General features: G+C 41.9%; 1 protein-coding gene across 1 annotated transcript; it reads right to left on the bottom strand.

The window, feature by feature from the left end:
• Positions 1-9721: 9721 nt before the first annotated feature.
• FUNDC1 (FUN14 domain containing 1) lies at positions 9722-21754 on the bottom strand. Its single transcript, XM_066314072.1, has 5 exons — positions 21675-21754; positions 19833-19989; positions 17915-17990; positions 11807-11935; positions 9722-10342 (listed from the first exon to the last, which is right to left on the bottom strand). Exons 1-5 carry the CDS (start codon positions 21703-21705, stop codon positions 10265-10267), a joined length of 471 nt encoding a protein of 156 aa, XP_066170169.1. The 5' UTR covers positions 21706-21754; the 3' UTR covers positions 9722-10264.
• Between the last annotated feature and the right edge of the window lie 480 nt (positions 21755-22234).

A 22234-nucleotide genomic window follows, 5' to 3' on the forward strand; every position in this document is an offset into this window, starting at 1 on the left:
CCAGCTCTGGCACAGCACAGCTGTGTAACCTCCAGTCAGGCTCTGAGAAAGCCCCCAGAAGGTCTCTGCACAGATTAGAGAGGTACAATTACAGCCAGAGGTGGGAAAACTGAGAACAGTTTGGGGTAGAGCTCAAGAATTCAGGAGGGAAAACACCTGCAGGGAAACATATTGAATCCTTTAAAATAACAACAACAACAAAGAAAAAGTGAGGCAGTTTGGGAGCTGGCCAGAAATTAGGGATGATCAGGTGATATTTTTAGTGTTACCTCCCACTGCACAGGCATAACCAGCTTTTTTTGGGATGTCTTGTTGTTCCTTGAGGTAAAGCTGCTTTGAGCTCCTGATGTCCCTGCCAGCCTCAAACCTGGAGAGAAGCTGCTGCAGGACACCAGGGGTATGGCTGTGTTCTGTCCATGTTCCATGGTGTAGAAAAGCAGGAATCCACTTTGGCACCTCGAGGTGAAGCAAGGACTCAGGTGGGTCACAGTGCACAAACCCCAAACCCTGCTGGGACAAACACATGGGCACAGCCACTTGCTGCATCCCTACCAGATCTTCTGGCCCTCAGCAGGTTAATTCCAGCTGGATTCAGCTGTGCCTTTATTTTTCCTGAGTGCTGAAATTCAAAGATGAGCTTGGACATCCAAACTGGCCCAGCAGGTGCCAAGCAGAGCAGAGGCTGTGTTGGAGGATGAGCTCCTTGGAGAGCTGGGGAGGAGGGCAGCTCCTCCTCAATGGGAGCAGGACAGGGACCTGCCCAAGGTCCCAGCTCCAGGTGTCCTCTCAAGGTTGGCCTTGGCATCTCTGTGGCCTCTGCAGGGCAGCTGCACTTTGGTCCCATCAGCCTTGGGAGTCACACGGGAATTGCAGGATCTGTGAGGTCAGTCAGGCACCCTGCAGGGATGGTCATGTCTCTGTGTCTGGGATCTGGGCCTGCATAAGCCCTGGAGGAGAAGCTCCTCAGGCAGCTGCTGTGTCAGTGCACAGGGCAGGGTGGCTGCTGTACATGGAGAGGTCCTTTGTGTCCCTGAATGCTCCTCTCATTTTCCCAGTGGTGATTATCGTGCACAGGCTGTTGCTCCCACAGCTCCTGCCTCACTGATTTCCTCTGGCCAGCCTGGTCAGGGGGTGCTGCTGCTGCTGGGCACTGTAGAAGCACTCTGGGAAGCATCTTTTCCACCCTTTCTTTGGTATCTTCTGGCATCTGATTCCTCTTGCCAGCTGGAGAGGGACTGGTTTATCCAAAAGCTTTCTGCAGAGGCTGCTCCACTCAAAAGGTCCAGATTTTTCCATCCCATTTCCTTATTTCCTTATTTTCCCCTTGAACAGAGGTCCCTGTGGTGCTCCCCAAGGAAGGAAATGAATGCACCTGTAGGAGAAGGTAAATGAAACACCCTCTGCAGCTTGTGACCTTCCTCCTGCCTGGACTCATTCCTTCAGCCCTTTTTCATCACAGGCTGCTCCAGGCTGGGAGTAGGATGAGCCTGGGCTGTCAGTTCATACCCTGTCACCCCCACCACAGGCAGCCCCCACAGCTCCAGTCCCTGGGATGGATGGGGAAAACAAGATCTCACTCCTCTGGGCAACACAGGATCCAACCAGCCCACAATACCAAGCAGAGGAGTTTGTCTGGGGGCTTTTTATTTTTATTTAAATGTTATTTTATTTTTATTTTATTGGCAGCAGTTAAACCATATTACAAAGGAGCTGTGTGTCTTTCTAAAATTCATCAAGCAATACTATGGTGTGGAGACCAAATGAAGGTGTGTGTAGGTATAGCATATGAAGGATTTGTATTCCTCTCCCTTCTTATTCAATCCGTGGATGAGAAATTGTGTAGTTCACATATTTACAGAGCTTTGTAAAAGGTTACCAGTTACTTCCTCTCTAATACCCCAATGTAGAGAAAAACCTCATTTGAAATTGTAGAAATGTCAGAAACCCTTTGCAAAACTAAATCATAAGCATACCATTGCTCTTCTCCTATTGGCAAGAAAGGATTTGCACTGAGAAATCCTATTAATAGAGATTATTTGCATAAATCTTTTGTGCAGCAGACTCCAAATAATTTGTATTATATACTTCTCCTGTGGCATGCATGTTAAAATGGTGTATTTTTAATAATACATTCCTGTTGCCACTTAGAAATCTACACAGCCATGACTCACCAGTGTCTAGTTCCTCCTGAGGTCAAGTGCAGTCAAGCTTAGAGATGTGTAAATGCCCAAACTTCATTAAACACTCACCAGTCCTCAGTAATTCCCATTCCAGTAAGTTATCACAACTGTCCCACAAAAGCTTTCCAGAATCTCCCATTCCCTTTACAGTCCTAGGATGTGATTTATTACTCCAGCCTGGGTGCTCTGAGAACTCTTTAATAGTACTAATTGCCTTATTATCCACTCCAGTGCGAGAGTAAAACCTTTTGACATTTTCCTTCCTTCCCTGAGGAAAACAAATCCCAGTTCCTGGGATATTGCCTTCTGCTCCCTTTGTGATTACTGGGGCGAGGAATTCCTTTAGGCCCTTTGCCTTATCAGCCTCATCTGTCACCAACTTTCCACTCCCATCTCTCTTGGTGCTCCCTAATCACTTTGCATCTTCCGTTATTCTGTGTTATTTTTTCCCTCTTCCTTTTTTACTTACAGTGTCAATCTTCATCACATATTTTATTCCTTATTTTCTATCGAAGTATTTTTTTTTCACATCAGGCTTTGTGATACTTACCTTGCCCCAGTTTACTATTTTTAAATTAGTGTAGGAGTGCCTATTAAAAAAAAAAAAAAAAAAGAAATAATTTTTTCTGGCTGTTCCATATTTAAGAATTTGCTGCAACAGCTCCAAGCTAACCACACACGTACACAAATTCCTGTGTGTCAGCTACCAGAGAACTTTAATTTGCTAAAAGCAAATCTAATATGACAAAAAAACCCAAACAAACAAAAACACCCCCCCCCCAACAACAACAAAAAAATCAACAAACCCCAAACAAACACCACGACCAAAAAAACCCTGGCAGGTCTCTAACCTTTCCAATGCTGATAAAATTAATAAATTTTCTTTTTTTTTCTTTTTTTTTCTTTTTTCTTTTTAAATGAAAACCTGGAATTAATTGCAGTGCCACACCCCCTCAGCATCTATTTTTCCTGCTCTGTGTGAGCAGTAGGAAGAGAGCAGCCACAGAAAGCATTCCTGCTGCATGTTCAGAAGTGAAGGAGCACAAGGCTAAACCCAGAAGGATGGAGGAGCTGAGTGGGATAAAAACACCTGGTGTTCACAGGAGGGGAGCAGTGCAGTTTTCTGCTCACAGCAGCATGGTTGGGCATCAACCCAACCCAAGTGCTGTGTCAGGTCAGCCTTGTTCAGCCAAATCCTGTAAATTCCTGAGGAGGGAGCATCTAGAGCCACCCTGGGTGACCTGTCCTGCTGCTGCACCACCCTGCTGCTGGAACATCTTTTCCTAATGTCCAGTGTGACCTTCGCCAGCCACAACTCTTCTGGTGGCTGCCCCTTGTTGGGAAGAGTTTGGCTCCATCACCTTTGTGACTCCCTTCAGGGGGCTGTAGCTGCCTTAGATTCACCCCCAGCCTTCTCTTCCCCAGGCTGAACAACCTCAGCTGTGCTTTAGACCCCTCATCATTTTAGGTGTTTTTCTCTGGACCCTTTCCTCTTTCTCAACACCTCTCTTGAACTGGAGGGCCTAAAAGCGGTCATGGTATTCCAGGTGAGGTCCCCCAGGGCCGAGGACAGACAGGCAGATAAAAAATTTCCACAACTGACCATAACTTTACCTCCATAACCATAACCTCCTTTCCATAACTCCTCCTAAGGCGCCTCAGCCTGTGTTTTCTGCCATGTGTAGTGACTGCACGGTTCCTTCAAATTTAAATTCTGAGTCCACCAAAACCCCCAGACCTTTCCCAGCAGAGTTGCTACTCCTGCAACCTCTGCCTATGTGGTTCAAAAGGAAAAGAAAAAATTTGATTGCAAAAGAGAAGGCTTTGGGGTGACCTGACTGTGGCCTCCCAGTACCTGAAGGAGACCTATGGAAAAGTTTGAGAGAGGTTGCTTGCAAGGGCAAGGAGAGGCAGGACAAGGGAGAATGGCTTCCAACTGACAGAGAGCAGGTTTAGATCAGATGTTCAGAGAATTCTTCCCTGCAGGGGTGGTGAGGCCCTGGCACAGACTGCCCAGAGAAGTTGTGGATATCCCATCCCTGGAAGTGTCCAAGGCCAGGCTGGATGGGGCTCTGAGCAGCCTGGTCTGCTGGAAGATGTCCCTGCTCATGGCAAGAAGTGGGAGCAAGATGATTTTTAAGATCCCTTCCACCCCAAACCATTCTGTGAGTCTGTGATTTCCAGTAAGGCAGATTTGCCACAGAACATTGACAGAAACAGGATACAGGGAACCCAGCTTGACACCCACTTTCAGACAGAAAAACTCTTCTTGTGCCTTACCCTTAACTCCCCCACGGTGAGTACTCCCTGGTTTCCTGATTGTGTGCAGACTACCTGAAGGTCTCGAAGCCTAACCAGAGATTCCTGGAATAACATAAAAAGAGGGAAAACTTATCCATCCCTTCCCTGGTTTGTTCTACCTTTGCTTTCACATACAAACCAGTGAGTCACCGAAGCAACATGCTTGGCTGTACTTGCACATGCAGCCACAAAACAAATCTCCTAAAGAAGCCAGCATGCAATTCATCTCCTAAGTTTGAAAACTAGATATCGTATGTCATATGATATATTTATATTCCATACAAATAGAAAAAAACATTATTAATGTCATAAAGGCACTTTCTCAATGTTTTTTAACAATCATACACTCTCATAAGAGCTTTAAGAATATAGATTCCCTGATTGCTGTTAATTTTCCTTCCTCCTCTTTATTGGCCCAAGTGGGTTTTGAAATAATATTTGGCAACTCTTGATTTTCAAACATTCCTTTCACACATCTGTAGGGGTTTCTTACATTTACAGATTAATTCAGATGTATTTTGGCTTATATTTCTGTCTCAGCAACATGTAGGCTATCAAGGCATTTTGACTGCCTCAGTGGAGAGGATTTTGAAATCTGTGAATAAAAATCTGTAATTCGGCTGCAGTATGAGTTTGGTGTCAGTTAAGCACACAAGAAAACAGAATAACCTCTATTTCACCATTAATACTTCAAGAAAATAAGATGTTCAATTACAAATCATGCTAGATATATTGGTCCTAATTCTCCAGGTCTCATCAGGGTATGGCAAGCGTTTGAGAGCCTCTTGTTGTGACAAAAGTTCAAATTATCGATATTAAATGGGAATGATATAGTTCAATACCCAATTCTCTTTGGGGATTAATATTTTCTATTAAGTACTTTTAAAATATACAGTCCACATGTGCAGAAATTAGGTTTTTACAGATTGGGGCCATGAGGACTTTATTTTGTGTGGTTTGATGATGAAACAAAAAGGTCTTATCAAGGACTGAATGTATAACAATATATCCCAGTTCCCAGGTAAGCATCCTACCAAATGGGCAGCAAAATATCCTGGGTGTAACCTGCTTTCCTTTCTTCCTGTTGGAGCACTCCCACCTGAAGCAGCTCATTCATCTGCTTACAAATGACTTCAGTTAAACTTTGAGGTGACCAGACCCAAGTTCCTGTCCATGCTCCATGAACACAGACATACATCCACACCCCAGAATGTGTCAGCAGCAGAGACCAAGGTCATCTCATGCCAAAATACATTATGGTTTGGAAGGTAGGGCACTGGTCTAGGAAGCAGGAGAGGTTTCCCAGGAAAAGGTAATGGAATGTGGCCTCCAGCTTACCTGAGCGAAGCCAGAGACATTAGCTGTTGGCAAGTCCCACAGCTGAGCTGACTTGTGGGATTTATTCCCAACTTCACCTCATTCTGAAGCACTCCATTTCCTCTTTTTCACAGCTCAGGGTATGATGTGGTGCTCTGTTCCAGGGAGCTGTGGAAAAAACAGAAGGCAGGCAAAACTACAGCGGGGGGCAGGAACACAGACTGCTCTGAGGAACTGGAAAAAGGGGAGAGGCTGAGGGTGGCAGAAAACCTCTGAGTGTGGAATCCAAATCCAAATTTGTACCACTGCACTGCTTTACCCAAGCTATGAATTGGAGTCAGCCCAGGTCCAGCAAGATATCCTAGTCCAAGCCTGGCACCAGTTGTGCTGTGTCCAGCCCAAGCTTTGAGCACAAAATCCCATATTACACCTCTGTGCCATGTCCCACAGCATTCCAAGATTTAGATGCCTCCAAGCTTGAACGTGGGACCAAACACAACCGAGGGTTCAGGCTGGGCTGTATCAGCACCAGATGTTTTGTGTACACTCACCCCACAAATATCTTAATTAAAATTGGCTTCTGGTCTTACAGGTCCTGATGAATGCCAGCTGACTCACTTCCCAAACTGCCCCAAAATAGGAAGCATCAGCTCTTCCACATGTCCCAGTACTGGGACATCAGCACACTTCATGAGACCTGCTTCCCAATCCAACAAGGGAGGATGGCACCTCCTTCCCCTGACAGATTTGACTCTAGTTCTCCCCACCACTCACCCAGCCCATGCACACAGTCCAAGGGTGAATAAAGCTTTCCCCCCCCCCCCCCCCCCAATCCTCCTTCCAAAATGTCATGTTTTTCTACTTTGGGTGAACATTATCTTTTTCCACTACCACCTGCAGATCCCAGGGAGCTGCATACCATGAAAGTTGGATTTTTAAAGTAATTCTTTGAGATTTCCTACAATTTTTGAAAGGTTAGGGGAAGGTATTACTGATGCTTTTTCACATTACTGAATTGACTGTAATTTATAGAGTCTGCAAAGGAAGAATTACTGAATTACAGTCCTGACTCCTGCATTTTACTCTGTTTGCCTCTCCTCCTTTTAAGCCCTCATGACAAATGCACTTGAATCTGGAGGCAGCTCCATCTTTTAACTACAACATTTTAATTTTCAGTCTGGCTGCTGAAGCAGAAACAGCCTTCAAAGTTTTAGCCAAATTCTGGCCTCTTAAAATTCAGTAATAAGATCACACTGGCATCTCACTTTAAATGAAAATTCACTGCCCAATGCTTCTTTAACTAAAAAGAAATAATTTCAGGGAATAGATTATCCCATTAAGATAATAGAAAACAAACAGATGATTTATTAGCAATCTCTCCCCAAATGCACTATTTAATAAGCTTTCAAAAGCTGTTCACTACAGGGATATATGCCATGCCTTCCTCAGTCATTATCTTAGTATTCAACTTTGAAAAGTGGCTGCTAACAACTACTTGAGGGGAAAAATTTACACAAGCCTGTAGAGGGAAAAGTAGGATCAACTGGAATTTTACCATGAACTGTACCAAGCAACATTACCCATGGCCAGAGAAACCTAAAGTGTTTTTTCTCCCACCTTTAGATGTAACTGAGACTCTTGCAATGTTGCCTCATCTTTCCCTGAGTGCAGGGCTCTTCCTTGGTCTCAGTAGCACACAGCAGAAATTAATTCCACAGACCCACTGGGCATTATGGAAAGCTGTTCCTCACTGCTGTGTCCATGTTTTCCACCTTTAAGTTCTTCACCTAAACAATAAAAATCTTAGAAATGCTGTGTCAGCCTTTCATTAATTTAAGTATTTCTAAAAAACACCTTCCTTCTTAATCAGCTTCCTAAAACTGATTTTTCCTGCACCCCGCCCCAAAAAATGCTCTTCAAAAATCTTTATTCCATGTTTTTTCTTTAGGATCGTGGAATCATAGAATGGTTTAAGGTGGAAGAGACCTTAAAGATCACCCAGTTCCAACCCCCCTGCCATGAGCAGAGACACCTTCCACTATCCCAGGTTGCTCCAAGCCCTGTCCAGCCTGGCCTTGGACACTTCCAGGGATGGGGCCACAGCTTTTCCGGGCAACCTGTGCCAGGGCCTCACCAGCCTTTCTCCTCTGAATCTTCTTAGCCTGGATTATTTTTTGTCAGAGAGCAACAGTAACTCTGAAATGATCCCAGAGAAGACTACCCCCAGAAATCCAATATCCCTGTTACACTCCATTCTGTTCCCAACCCATCAACATCCATTTTTTTGATTGTGCTTTCACAGATTATTCCCTCACATAGATGAGACTGGTATGAGCTGGCACACAAAAAAATCTCAGGTATTTGCAAGAAACGCTGCACTTACCTTGGTCTTTTACCACAGCTGCCACTCCATCACCACCTCACCCTGCCAGCTGGAGCTGGAGCTGCTGGCAGTATCCCCTGTGCCTCACCAGCCCAAGGAACTGTCTCAGCAAATCCTGCTGTGCCAGCAGCCATTCCTCTTTACCTGTCAGGAGCCCAGGACATGAAGCCAATCCCAGTACAAACCCACCAGTGTTCACCTTTTCATTTCTCCTTGCCTTTTTAGTCCCTCAGACAGTTTTTACATGTACAACATCACATCTCTTATTCCAAAGGCTTACAAAAATAAATAAAATCTAACTCAAAAAATAAAACTGTAGAAGCCTCAAAAGGATTTCAATCAATTCTTGATCCATTGACTGAAAATCTCAGATGATGGCAACAGAAGCGCAGAACAACTTTCCCCTGCAGAAATTAGTCTTGCATCCTACTAATACTTCTGGTTTTAATTCTACTTGTAACAAGTAAATTCCTTGGTCACATGAGCAGCCTTTTTAACAAGCTCACTAAATTATGCTCCTTTCACAAAAATGCACATTTACACAAGATTCACACACTAAAAATGCACATTTACAGGTTCATGGTACTGAGATGGTCACTTCACCCCCAAAGGCCTTCAGGATACCCAGTTCATTCCAGTCAGGGTGGATGACTCATGACAGTTGGCTTCAGTACCCTCTGGACTTGCCAAAAAGCCATGAGCTTCATCAGCAGAAAAAAGCTGACTGGTTGGTTACCTTCCCATTATTCTTTGGGCTGAATATAATGGCAAAAGCTTTCACATATTAACATTTTCATCTTTCTTTGTTTTACTCTAAATCCCAGATAACCCAGCAGACACATTCCCCCTTGGGCTTTCCATTTCCAGTAAACAGCAACTGTGCTTGTATAACTTCAGATAATCACTTTGAAACAAAATATTTAGGATCTGCAGCCATTCATGTACCTTGAGTTTGGGGGTTTGGTTTGGGAGTGTGTGTGTTAAGATTTATTTTCCAAAGTTTTAACCAGGCTTGATAAAACCCTGAAAGCTCAGAGGTATGCAGGACATGCTTCATACCTTACTCACCTTGGCCACAAGCACATCACAAACATGTAATACAAACCTCTGGAGCCGAGGGATGCATAAATCTAAGTATTTAGAAGGTTAATATGTCAAACATCCCACGTCCTTTGCATCCCAAGCTCATAGTCATCCATCCATCGATGCTACTGAACCACTACTGCTGCTCAGAGAATGGAACAGGAACCCAAGAGAACTCTGGTGAGAGAGAATGCAGTTCACATTCATCTGCTGCTACAGTAAAAACCAGAGAAATCAGGGCAGAGCAAACGCTTCCTTGGGTAGAAATTTCTGAAAGGTTCACAAGTTCGAAATGCAGAAAATGCATTGTTTGTTTGGATTCTCAGCTTCTTTAGAATAACTTTGTAACAAATCACTAAACTCACCTTGAAAACCTGTCTGGGCAAACACCGACACCAGGTCCCTACAGGCTGTAATTGAGAGACTTTCTTACTTTTTATGTACACAAAGGCCAGAGTCAAAGTTAATTTTCACCTTTAATAAGCTCATGGTTCTTTGTTATTTAATACTCTGTAAAAAGGTATTACAGACTGATCATTATTGCAGCGACTTCTAAAGAAGATGGACAGCCAGGAGGCTGCAACTACAATATCATATACAGTATGTAGTCATTGATACTACTTACTACAGCATGAAGAAAAATAATTTTAAAATAAACAGTATTTAACTGAAAACATAGAAATGGAGCTTTCATTCTTACAGCACGGTTACATAGCTATATTCCAAGAATAACATTTTAAAAAAATGCTAGATCTTGAAAGGCCATAGATAAAAAGAGTCATGATGAGGATGAACCAGTTTTGCCCAGAAACGCTTTAATGAGCACACTGCACAGTTTTTCAGCAAATCCTAGCTTTGCCAAGCTTCAAGAGGCAAAAGCCTGAAATGAAAAGCTCCCAAGTTGTCTAGCTAGTCCACTTGTCTTGCTCTGGCAGGCCCAGTGGCCCCACACTGCTTGAAGACACATCAAGGATTCCAGCACGAAGAGATGTTCAGGTCTTTACGACGCCAGCCCCAACAAAAAGCCTCCAACAAACCCACTGGACACCACGATGTTCTGTTTGATAAATTCTGTGGACTGAGAAGAAAAATGACACTCATAAAGTTAATTGTGTCTGACTTTGTTATTTAATACTTATCATAACATCCTGGAAACAAGTGGTGCAGGGGGAAGCAATGTATCTAAAATCATATAAAAATAGGTGGCACCAGTGTAGTGCAAACTGACTCTCAGCTGTCTTTAACAATATATTTAAATACACTGAGCCTTTTAAAAGTCAAAATACAGAGGATTTGTTACAGCAATTTCAAGCTTGATCAAAACAAGACATGTTTTACAAACTACCTTGTCAAAAAAAGCACGAGCACCACCATGACTTCAATTGCAATCACATGATAATTATAAAAAAAAAATTACTGCTTTTTGGAAGATCATTGGAAAATAAATACACTCCATTATGAGCCAGTTTTCTAACAACCTAATCCTAGGAAAAAAACACTTATGATGACATGGGTGTAGAGTGTTTCATGAAGTAGCAGTGCAGAGTATAACACCTTTTATCAAATGTGCCGTTTCATAAATCCTCTGCTTCAAACACTTCAGACTGGGAACTAACACAGTTACAAGAAAGTCATATAATCTGAGAGGAAAAAGACCAAAGGAAAACCAAAAACCCCATCCTGTCCCACCCATTTCTACAGGGCAATGGAAAAGGAGAGGTTAAGCTATTTGAGGTACAGAAGAGGCAAGAAAACCCTCACTCTTGATCTTTCAGTTCATGTTCACATTAAAATTTAAGGTAATTTTTATCAATCTATATCCAACTCCATACAGGTTAAACCTGAGACGGCAAAACTCATTAATGACCAATGTGGCTGCTGTGTCACTGTCTGCAGCACGTTCCCAGGCAGGATTCTCAGTTATTCAGAATGAAACTTAGATGGCACGAATGGAATGTGAAAATGTGTAAAAAACAGGCTTTAAAAAACCCCAAACAACTATGAAACTGATTAAATGGAGATCTTCAAATGACAGGGTGAAACAGCCTCAGTGACACTGATCAGTATCACAGCAACCTCTTCTCAACATAGTAGGCAACTGGCAGATTCTGCAGACAGATATTCCCCAAAATGTATGAAAAGGAGATAAAATTATAACTCCTGTTACAAAGTAGCTACAGCTTTTCTGCAGAAAAGTCATTCTTGTCCAGATAAGTAATTTTATTATCAGCAATCTAAGGAGATTTGGGTTTTGTCTTTGTAGTTTCCATGTTTTACCCACACCATCCTGAACTTTTTACCATGTCATGACCTTACTGGCTTTGTCACCTGCCAAGAACAAGCGTGTGTCATTTTACCAGTGACCAAACCAGAGAGCTGAATGAATAAAAGACAGCACAATCTGATAACTTTTAATAAATTATAAAGCCAAACTATTTTTTGATGCGTTCCAGTTTCACATCTGCATTTTCAGCTCATTATCACCTGCAGTAAAGGTAAGAAAACCTGACTGGTAAAAAGGAGTTTATCACCTCAGACTCACCTCTTCAATCAGAGTGTTGATTTCGGGAGCTGCCTTATTTGCACGTTTTTTTAACTGTTTTTTTGCTTTGTTTACATCTTTTTCAACTCTCTTCCAGTCAACTTGTACATATCCACTATGACTAGCAATCTAGGGAAATAAAGGCAGTTAGCACAGTTGCAATTCACATTTCATGAGTGAAAACACATTGTCTTGGTACCTATAGAAGAGTTTTTCTTATTTTCACTTATTACAGATACAGGAAAAGACATTGCTCTAATTTCAGCAGGTTCTCTGCTTCAAATCCTTCCTCAGTGCCAGCAGTTCAAATAAGAACACGCAATGGCAAAGTTCAGTAGACTCTTCTTAATTTTACCAGTTCTCTGTTTTTTAGTTATAAAAGCTTTGCAATGCTTTTCCTTCAGCATTTACTCTAACTTTACTTGTAAGAAAAACACATTTATTGGACAAAAATGAAAAAACTCTCTAGTTTCAGCTTCTTTCAGAATTGTAGAATTCTGATTTGTTACAGAGTATCTGGAGCTAATCAAAATCATCATTAGAAACACTGAAAACTCTTTATTTTATCCTACACAATTTAAACTGCCCAACAAAAGAAAAGTACTCATTACAAGACAATTCTCACACTTCTTACAAAACAAAATCATTAAGCAGAAAAATAATACAGCCTGATAACACTGTAAGTTCTGTAAAGTCAGAAAAATGAGTAAGTTTGAGAAGACTGGTTCATACCAATTTACACAAAAACTTCCAATTTTTTTGGCACATCTAATAATCATTCCAAATCTTTGCCTTATTTCCGTTACTAATGTTTGATTGCTCCATGTGCTAGAGAACAGTTAAACAACTCATTATTTGGGGGAAGAAAAAGAGGAAAAAAATAAAAACCAGGGATTACTGCTTATTTTAACTGTTAGGACAAACAGATTTAAACCACGAAACTTAAATGGAAATGGTTGTTATACAGAAACTCTTTGTGAAGAGTGAGATTTCTCAGGTACTTCTTAAGGTCATATGTGGGTGGGAAATCCACCCAATTTACCTAACAGCTTTCTATCCAAGCTGTGCAATTGGTAAACTTAAGACACAGATAATTAACTTTTATGGAACAGGTATTTAAATATAAAATTTATTAGGTTTAGCCTAAATACACAATTTGTTAGGTTTAGTTTCACATCACTTACAGTCTCTGAAGTTTGACTTTCACATGGATCTTTCTACCAAATAACTGAAATTAGACCATCTAGCTTGCACTTCAACTGGCACAGTAACTAGGCAACCTATTTCACCAGAAACTGAGGATTTCATAATCCAAAAAAAAAAAAAAAAAAAAATGAAACAAGTGTCAGACAGATTTTGTTTGAGGCTTCTAGAAGATCACCTCTGCAAGAAAGCCAACTTCAGTTTTCATCTCTGCATAATTAAAAAAACCAATTCACTGGACAAATGCAAAATGAACTTTCTACATTTAAAACTCTTTCACTTCATGCCTCAGAATGTAATTAATAACAAATTAATTGACTTTGCCTGTCTACTATAAAACCATTTATTCACATGGGCACTAGTGCCAGGCAGGGACAGCTCATTAAGGGCTGTGTGTACAGTGTGAAAGCAGGAAACCAGTTTGAAAGCTGTGCTGGTTGCACATCCAGTCACTGGATGACATACCAGGAAAAGAAAAATTACTGCACATGGCGGCAATTGTTATTTTATGAATTTAACATAACCACAAGAATTCCAAAAAGGCCCCAGCATTGAACTGGTGCCTTCTCAGTCACACAACTGAAAATTAAATGTGATTGATCTACTCTGTCCAACACAATGTAAGAAATGCTAATGTATCTGCTTGCTCGTAAAATGCAAATGGATCTTAGAAGAAACATTTCATTAAAACAACTTTAATTAGCTCAGTTATCCAGACAGCACAAAGAGGAGGCAGAAGTTTTTAATTAAGATCTGTTTGTCACTACTGCAGAGCTTACACTTGTATCAAAACCAGACATCTTTTCTCCCTGAACTTTGTAGCCCTGAAATAAGAGATTCCAAATTCTACTTTCTGAGTGTTTATAAAATAGGCAACAGAGGGAAATGTTTTGAATATAAATTTTTTAACTGAGAAGAAAAAAACCCTATACTTTGGCAGTGATAGAGCCTGTGTCATATCTACTTTGGCTGCAACCCCACTAATTACATAATTTCATATATAAGTGCAGAAATAATACCCCTGAACTCAAATTCTAAAACTTCAATTTTTAGAAACCAATGTATCATAAAAAACCTACTTGCTCATAACAGTAAATTCACATAAATGCAATTTCTTAAAATTTAGTAGTATTTTTAAACTCAGGCCTTATGATAACCAAGTAAAATAACAGTATTCCAAGATCGTATCCATACTTGGATATATGAAGGAGTCATATAGGTCTATACATATTAATTGCATATATTATTAAAGAGACCTATGGGGAATGGATTTTGGGTTATACAGAAATGTCTCTCTATGTGATAATGGAATAATAGATACATTATATACTTATCTATCTCACAGCTCATTATTTGTTCAAGACCTTCCAAAAGTGTTGAAAACATAAGAGAATTTTTTCAGAAAGGCAATTGAAGAAACGCATCAGTGCAGAAACACTAAAAATGTGTTATTTTTCTTGACATTAATCAAGGAAAACAGAATCTCCAAGGGCAGGTCTCATTTTGGGACTGACACTGGAGAGGCACTCAGGTACTTTGATATTGTGAAACATTAAGACGAATAATGAGCAGAAAAATGTTTTGGAGCAAAAAATCTGTACAGCAAGATAAGACAAAAGAGTTTTAATTTCCTCAAGGCAAAATCTCTTACACCAGAAGAGCCCAAGCAAGGCCAGAAGAAACAGGTGAGCTCAGCTGCAGTGCACAGAACACACAGGCACTTTGAGGTATTTTCTGCTGTTTAGAGAGGGAACAGCCCCCAGTTTCCACCACAGATCTGAAAAGTCTCTGAGTTTAACACACACAGACAAGGAGAGGCTGAGAAGTGACACAACACTTGGTGTAAGAGCTGAACTGGAGGTTGTACCCTCAGCTCTGCTGTCCCCACTGCCAGCCCTGCAGGTCACACAGGCACAGACACTCTGTCCCTCCATGTCAGAACCTGCCAGAAACTTGGCATTTCCTTATCAGGCCAGCTCCCATCTCCCATGGCTTTGGCTGTTCCACTGAATATTCCCTCTAAGTGTGCACACATCAGCTGACAAGTGGGATATTCATTCAACATAAAATTGAATCCAATTGTTCCCCACTAAGCCCCCAGCCCCAGAAGCAGGTTGATCCCTCCCTGGGAACATCCCTGGGATGGAATTACAGGGTCCTTAAGGCTCCTTCCAACCCAACCCATGCTATGATCCCATGACCATTGTGGTGCACTATCAACAAAACCCTGTACAAGATAAAGCCAAGGATATCTTGGAGTTTATTCTGTTTCTAGTGTTGTTTTCAAATATTTACCTTTCCTAAATTAGAACATAATTTAATGAAGAATTCAATTTAATTCATCAATGGCATACTAATGGGCTGAGGAAAAATGTATTAGTGAAAGCACAAATAACTGAATAAAAATCCAATTTCATTGCTAAATAACAGACAACACAGAATGGAAAAACCTGTAATTTGTATGCTCAGTGCAGAGCAAAAAAACCCAATGAAACTGCTCTTGAGGATACAGGATTTTAAAAATAAATAGATATTAGGTGCTCATTAAGAACAATCCTTTTTAACCAATTCATTACAGCAGAACCAAGAGTACACAAGTTTGTACTTCCCTACTGTTCAGGATTTTACCAAAATCTGTATAAAGGAGAAGTTACACAGGTTATGAGAAATGCATTATATTTTCCTCGATACAGTACCTGGATATTGCTCCTATACCAGCATATTTGAAGAACTATTCTATTTCTCAACTAAAAAAGCATAGTTAATAATTAAATAATAATTAATCAAATTAAGGTGTGGAAATATTCACTGCAAAGATACAATAACAAATTGTGATTTTGAAAAGCTGTGGATATTTCACTTTATTTTTATTCTTTATCTCCAGCTACTTTTCATATAATCTGCATTAAGACTGAAGTTCTGTATCACTTAGAAAAACATGAAAAATCTTTTGTTTCCTGTACAAACTGACACTGAAAAATGTATTGCTTTCAGTTTCCTACTACATTTCTTGAGATGAAGTCATCACCACTGAAGAAAAAAAAGTATTTTTTAAATTTTAAGACTGAAATGTTTCACTGAATGGGCTTTAGCCAAGAATCTTGCCTTCTGTAGTTATTATTCTTGTTCTAGCATGTAATTATAATGCCAATATTGCAATCAGTAGTTGAAATGAAATCTGTAACTTCAGAGAAATTTACAGATAAAAAGGAACTTTCTAGTACTGTGCTGAGATACTCTTCTGCCCACTCAGGGGAAACACTGAACACATATTCATAGAATCAGGATGTGTGATCTTTAAATGAAAAAATTAAAGACTACAGAAATGTAATTACACCATAGAATTTATGACTCAGCCTTAAAATGCAAAATGTTTTGAATTAAAAGAGAGACCAAGGCATTTACCTAATTTCCTTTCAAGAGAATCCGATCTTACCTAAGATATAGACAATCCAATCAAAATACTTAACTCCTATTTCCTCTTGGATAATATTCCTTTTTGGATTCAGTGTAAATGAGATCAACCAAGAAATCAGACACTCAACCACGTGGCAAAAACTATTGCATGCACAGGAAAGCTCCCCAAACTTCACAGCTTAACAGGCAAAAATCCTGCACAAGTGATGTGTTTTATTCAACTCCCATTCTCTTTTGTCTACGGGTCTCAGCTTTCACTTTTCAGCTCCCTGTAGCCAGGAGCACAGAGGAAGGCACCCAGCACTGTTCTGGCAGCTCTTCAGTCATACTGATACAAGAATTATCATTAAAAGAATTAAGAGCAATGGGATAAAGACCATGGGAAGAGGAAAAAAACCAAACTAGCCCCCAAAGCAGTAGGGACCATGATTATGTTATTATTACATTATTACTACCATTATTAGTGTATGTACTTCACACAGCAGTGACATTTCAATGTATCACACAGCAGCAGCTACCACCCCACCCTTCCTGAGCAGTGTTTGACTGCACCAGCCACTACAATCAAAAGAAATAAAAGCAGGATATGCCTTTCAGAAACCCTCCAAGGTGATGGTGGAAAGAATAAATATATCCTTAACCTCCCCTCTCCAGAAATTGTCTATCATTGAGCCTAAGGAGGCACCAATCTACATCTCCTGGAACTATCAGAGGAAAAATGAGAACATACTCATGACATACTATGACATTCATGAGAGAAAATACTCCCAGGTGTTAAGATATGAAAAATGCCAGTAAAATCCTGGCATCTTACAGAAAGACACAGGAAATTCTCTTTCACTTAAAGTTTGAACTAATTTAAAGGTTTCTTGGAAATCCTCCTCTAATCACAGTATCTGATGAAAATTCAAATGATCATGCTAGATAACATAATTAAAAACTTCTGAACCTGAAAACCAGCTGAGAGAGGGATGCAATGAAGCTATCAAAATTCAGTCAGGCTTTAGAGGTTCAATAGATAAAAACATTGCAAGGGGAGAAAACAGAAAACCATGGCTCACGCTGGGATCAGAACAAACCTTCCAGGCAACTGCCAAAGCAGCCTACAGCTCTGATAAAATTCTCAAACCAGTGTAAAACAAACATATTTTAAACTCTCCCTAACCACAAGTTTACAGGCAGCTCCCCTTCTCTGGCAGCATGGAATCACACACAGTATCTCAGCTTCTGCACAGGAGTTCTCTTGTCTTACAACAGACTATTCTACAGGACAGAGTAGATCTTGATTTACCACTGATTTTTTAGAAATGTCTCTTTTGCACATTTGTACACAATATTGCAGCTCAAATGGAAGGCTTTGACTGATAAGACGAAAAAGATGAAGCAGATAAGAAGCCTTCCTAATTAAATGCTACCCACCAGCTGTGCTTTTCCTATTGTTCAGTAAACAACATTTTGCCAACTGATAAAGCATGAAATGCTACGTACTTGAAGCAGAAGAAAGCCACCACCTACTGCAGTTGCTGCAAGTTTTCCGACTTTCTGGAACAAAAATCCCGCACACCTTGGGGGAACAAAACAAACAAACCCAGTCCAATGAAGTTTTCTGCCGAACAATGCCACACTACACAATTCCTGATTGCAACTAGTACCATGACTTCATTCAAAAAAGCAAAAGTATCATTTCACATTTACGAATTTCAAAATCAAGGCTATTTAATGCAAGCAATATTAAATTAACAATGTCTAAAACAAGGCAATGTGAGTAATGGCTGCTTGCTCCTGGCTGACTGATGGCCCCTTTAAAGTAAGCTTGAGATCCCCAGATCTTACTGCTATTAAATGTAGCACGTTAATAAAGCACAGCATAATTATATAACAGTGCTTCTGTAACTGTTCCCAAGTGGAATGTAAATGCATTATACAATAATTTATATTAACTACACTACTCATAACTGAAAGGTCTCAGTAAAAAGCAGCACATCCCCACCACAAGAACTGAACACAGCGAGGTCACTCTGCTGGGATGTGGTGCCAGTCTGTTTCTAATGGATCAAGGCAACCAGGAAATTACCTTGTTCTCAGTCTCCAAACCCTCCCTCATCCAACGGAGAACAGCACAGATATTGGTATCACAGAGCAGTGATAAGGCAGAAAGGGGCCTCTGGAGGTCACCTGGGCCAGTCACCTTCCCAAAACTGCTGCAGAGCCCAAAATAATCTCAAAGCTGCATCAGGCTGCCAAGAGCCCTGACTCAGAGAGTTTCCAAGGCTGATGTTCCACAGCTTCCCTGGGCAATTCCAGTGTGTCTAAACACTGGCCCACACACAGAGAGGAATTTTTCCTCCTGCACATCAATAGTGAATTCTTATTTTTATATACATCAGTAGGCACCCAGAGAGATGTGCATCTGCACATACTGAAATATGCATTTTCCAGATCATTCAATAAGCCAAGTTTAATGGATGCCAGATGAACTATTCCTAAGAAACTTCTGAGTTTACATGTACACATATAACTTTTAAAAATAATTTTAAGGCTACAGAAGCAAACAAAAAACTCAGACTGAAAGCTAAACTCCACTCCAGAAAGCTGAGCCTGGGTACAACAATTTCATTTTTAGCCTATTTCATCTTCCAATTCGTGCACAGTCCCTTTTTAAAAGTCACTGTGCTACCATAATGGTGTTTTTCAATGAATTTACAGTTTTTCTGTGTACTGGAATAGACAAAGATCATTCAAATACCTGACAAACAACAAATACCTTGACACAGCTGCTCAGGCTGTGACCACATTTTCCAGTTTAAGCTCTCATCTTCGCTGTCTAGCTTTCAGCATGAATTATTCTAGTGTAACTAGGCTATGGTATCTCTTTTCAGTTAACATCAGAGCAAACTGAATTTGCTCAACATGGCTACAGCTCTATTTAGAGGAAAAAAGTCTCCATGAAACAGGACTCTTAATTAAAAGTATATTTTGTCATCTTTTTTTTTTTTTCCCCTTTCATTTTTTTTACCTTTAAACTATGTCTCAGCCATAATACAACTAAGTTTCTAAATCTGGACTAGTAAGGAAAAAGCTTTTCCATAAAATAAAAGCTATATGCAGTAATTTTCCATTTATTTCTTGTAATTTCAGAGCTCTGACATTTTCCCAAATCCTTCCCACAGTAACTAGTACGAGTTCCCTTGGATAACTGGTGTTTTCACCACTATTAAAAACCACTTCATAACGATGAGTCAGACTAACAAGCTCCAATAGTTCACACATGAATAATCTTGATCAGCGCTAAAGGAAATCCCATTAAAGACACATTAATCTGCTTGGAATACCCTTGGAAATGGATCTTCTACCAGAGTAAAAGGTCAAAACGGAAATTTTGAAATGGAAAGGGGAGCTCCCTCACCAGCCAGTCACACCTCCCATCACAATCTGTGTGGCTACAGAGTATTTCTCCACAATTGGTCCTGAGTTGCGGCCGAAGAGGCGGTTCCACCAGTGGTGCCGCCGCGCGTACTCTGTCAGGTCCAGCACCTCGTAGGAGTCGTCGTCGCTGTCGTGCTCTGGGAAAGAAAAAGAGTTTTAAATAAGTTATCTTCTCAGCTTCACAGTAAATTAACGTATTATGTGAACCCCCCCACACCCAGTCTGGGAATTATCTGGGTAATCCAATGGTTTTAATTGTAGTGTACGAGGTACCTCAAATCCAGCAGCTCACAGCAGGAAGGATTTTGGGATTCTGTGCTGCCATCAAGGTAAGGTGTAGAAGGCTACAGGGGGCTGTAGAAGGCTACAGTATCACCTATAAAATCCATGACTTGCACTACAAAGGTGAACAAGAATCCCCTACCCGTTCAAGTACAGCAACCAAGAGGCACCAGATGAAATTACCAGTTAGCTCCTTCAACACAAACCAAAAAACCCCAACAAAAACCAAAACCAAAAGGATAGACCAACATTTGGAAAGATTAAGAACTTCTGGGCCAGTGCTCTCCTCAGAGGACCAGACATCAACATTTGCCACAAAGCCAGGAAGTGACTTCTGTTCCTTTTCCAAAAGTGAAACAGAGACACAGGGACTTCAATTTGGTTTCATGTTTGCAGGACAAGTCTGCCAATCAAAATATTCATCCTACAACTTCAAATTAAGAGATCCTCAACACCATGTATACTGGAACATCAAATGAAAGAAATGGGCCTAAATTTTTAAAGAGAAGTATTTTTTTAAGTGCATCACATTCTGTGGCATACACACACGAACTGAAGTTCACTTTGGTTAAATATATTTGACATTAAATCATGCTGGTGGGACACTCCAGAAAAGCAGCGCAGTTAAATTACTACCTAGAATTATAAAGTAAGACTGCAGATAAAAACATTTTATTAGATTTTTGACAACTTTTTAACTTGTACTAAGACTATGGGTAAAAACTTCAAAGATTGCAGGAAGTACACATGTAGATGTTCTTTATTTCCCTTTATTACCACATAAGTGTTCTTGAGTACTAAAAAATACATAGCAAGATCCATGATGCTAGAAAGTTGTTACTGAATGTTCTTTTTTTGAGGTATTGAGGGCAATCTGTTTAAGTTCTTTAGATGAAGAATACTAAAACCCTGTCATGAACAGTTACATTAATTCCGCTCTTAAATTATTACAATAATTTAAACCAAAACTCGTGTACACAAGGATAACACTCTCTGTGGCAGGTAACACTGCCGGAGCGTTTTCCACTGATGAAAAATACTCCCTGCATGCGGCAAATGATGTCCTGTCCATTCCCCGAGCACACCGCACTGTGCCAGTGCCGGGAGGCGCCGCAGGACGAGGCCACAGCGATGCCCGAAGGCCCCTCACGGTGAAGGATGCGGCGGCCATGGGGGCTGCAGGCTCCTGCTTCCCATCCCGCATCCCCCCGGCACCGCCGGCTGCGCGGCCCCGCGCCCCGGGAGGGCTCGGCCAGCACTCATTCAGCCTGCGGGCCTGCCAGAAGGGCTTTCGGTGGTTAAATGCCGAGGAGGAGCTTTAGCCCGGGTGATGCCGGGGGTGCCGGGGCCGATGCGCCGGGCCGCGCGTTAAAAGGGGGACACGAACGGACCGGGGAGGCGCAGAGCCCGGGTCATCCCTCCCCGCCCCCGGGACGCAGCGCGGGCAGCGGAAGGGGGCTGCCCGCCGCCCCCGAGAGGAGGAAGGGCGCCCGCCGCGCCGCCTCCTCGCCGCTCCCGCCGGGAAGGGGCCAGCACTGACCTGAGGCGGAGCGGGGCCGCCGCGCCGCCATGTTGGCCGGTGCTGAGGCGGCGCGCGCCCGCCCCGCTGCGGCCCCAGCGGCCGCTCGCGCCCCGCCCCGCCGCCGTGCCGCCCCCTCGCGGCCCTTCCGCGCATGCGCCTCCCGCCCCCCCCCGGGGCCGCCCTGAGGGGAGACCCGCCTCAGGGACGGGGAGTCCGCCTGTGGGCAATGTGGAGTGTCCCGAGGTGGACGGGACCCGCGGGGATCCTCCAGTCTGTCTCCGTGCCCTGCGCAGGGCACCGCGAGAATCCCACCACGTGCCTGAGAGTTATCCGAACGCTTCTTGAGCTCCGTCAGGCTGGTGTTATGACCCCTGCTCTGGGGACTCTGCGCAGTGGCCAACCACCCTCTGGGGGAGGAACATTTTCCTAATATCCAAGCTAAACCCTGCCCTGACAGCTTCAGGCCATTCCCTCTGCTCCTGTCACTGTCGGCACAGGGCAGAGATCAGTGTCTGTCCCTGCTCTGCCCCTCAGGAGGAAGCTGTGACTGCAGTGAGGTCTGCCCTCAGTCTCCTCCA

This window comes from Sylvia atricapilla, chromosome 2 (assembly GCF_009819655.1).
Source record: "Sylvia atricapilla isolate bSylAtr1 chromosome 2, bSylAtr1.pri, whole genome shotgun sequence".
Taxonomy (NCBI): domain Eukaryota; kingdom Metazoa; phylum Chordata; class Aves; order Passeriformes; family Sylviidae; genus Sylvia; species Sylvia atricapilla.

Bases quoted from the DNA above. Each gene is read 5' to 3' on its own strand.
- FUNDC1 (XM_066314072.1), bottom strand. From the start codon at position 21,705: ATGGCGGCGCGGCGGCCCCGCTCCGCCTCAG. The intron at 19,990-21,674 runs GTCAGTGCTGGC...TTTCTTTCCCAG, and splicing joins GCGGCCCCGCTCCGCCTCAG to AGCACGACAGCGACGACGAC. The intron at 11,936-17,914 runs GTACGTAGCATT...TTATTTCCCTAG, and splicing joins GTGGCTTTCTTCTGCTTCAA to ATTGCTAGTCATAGTGGATA.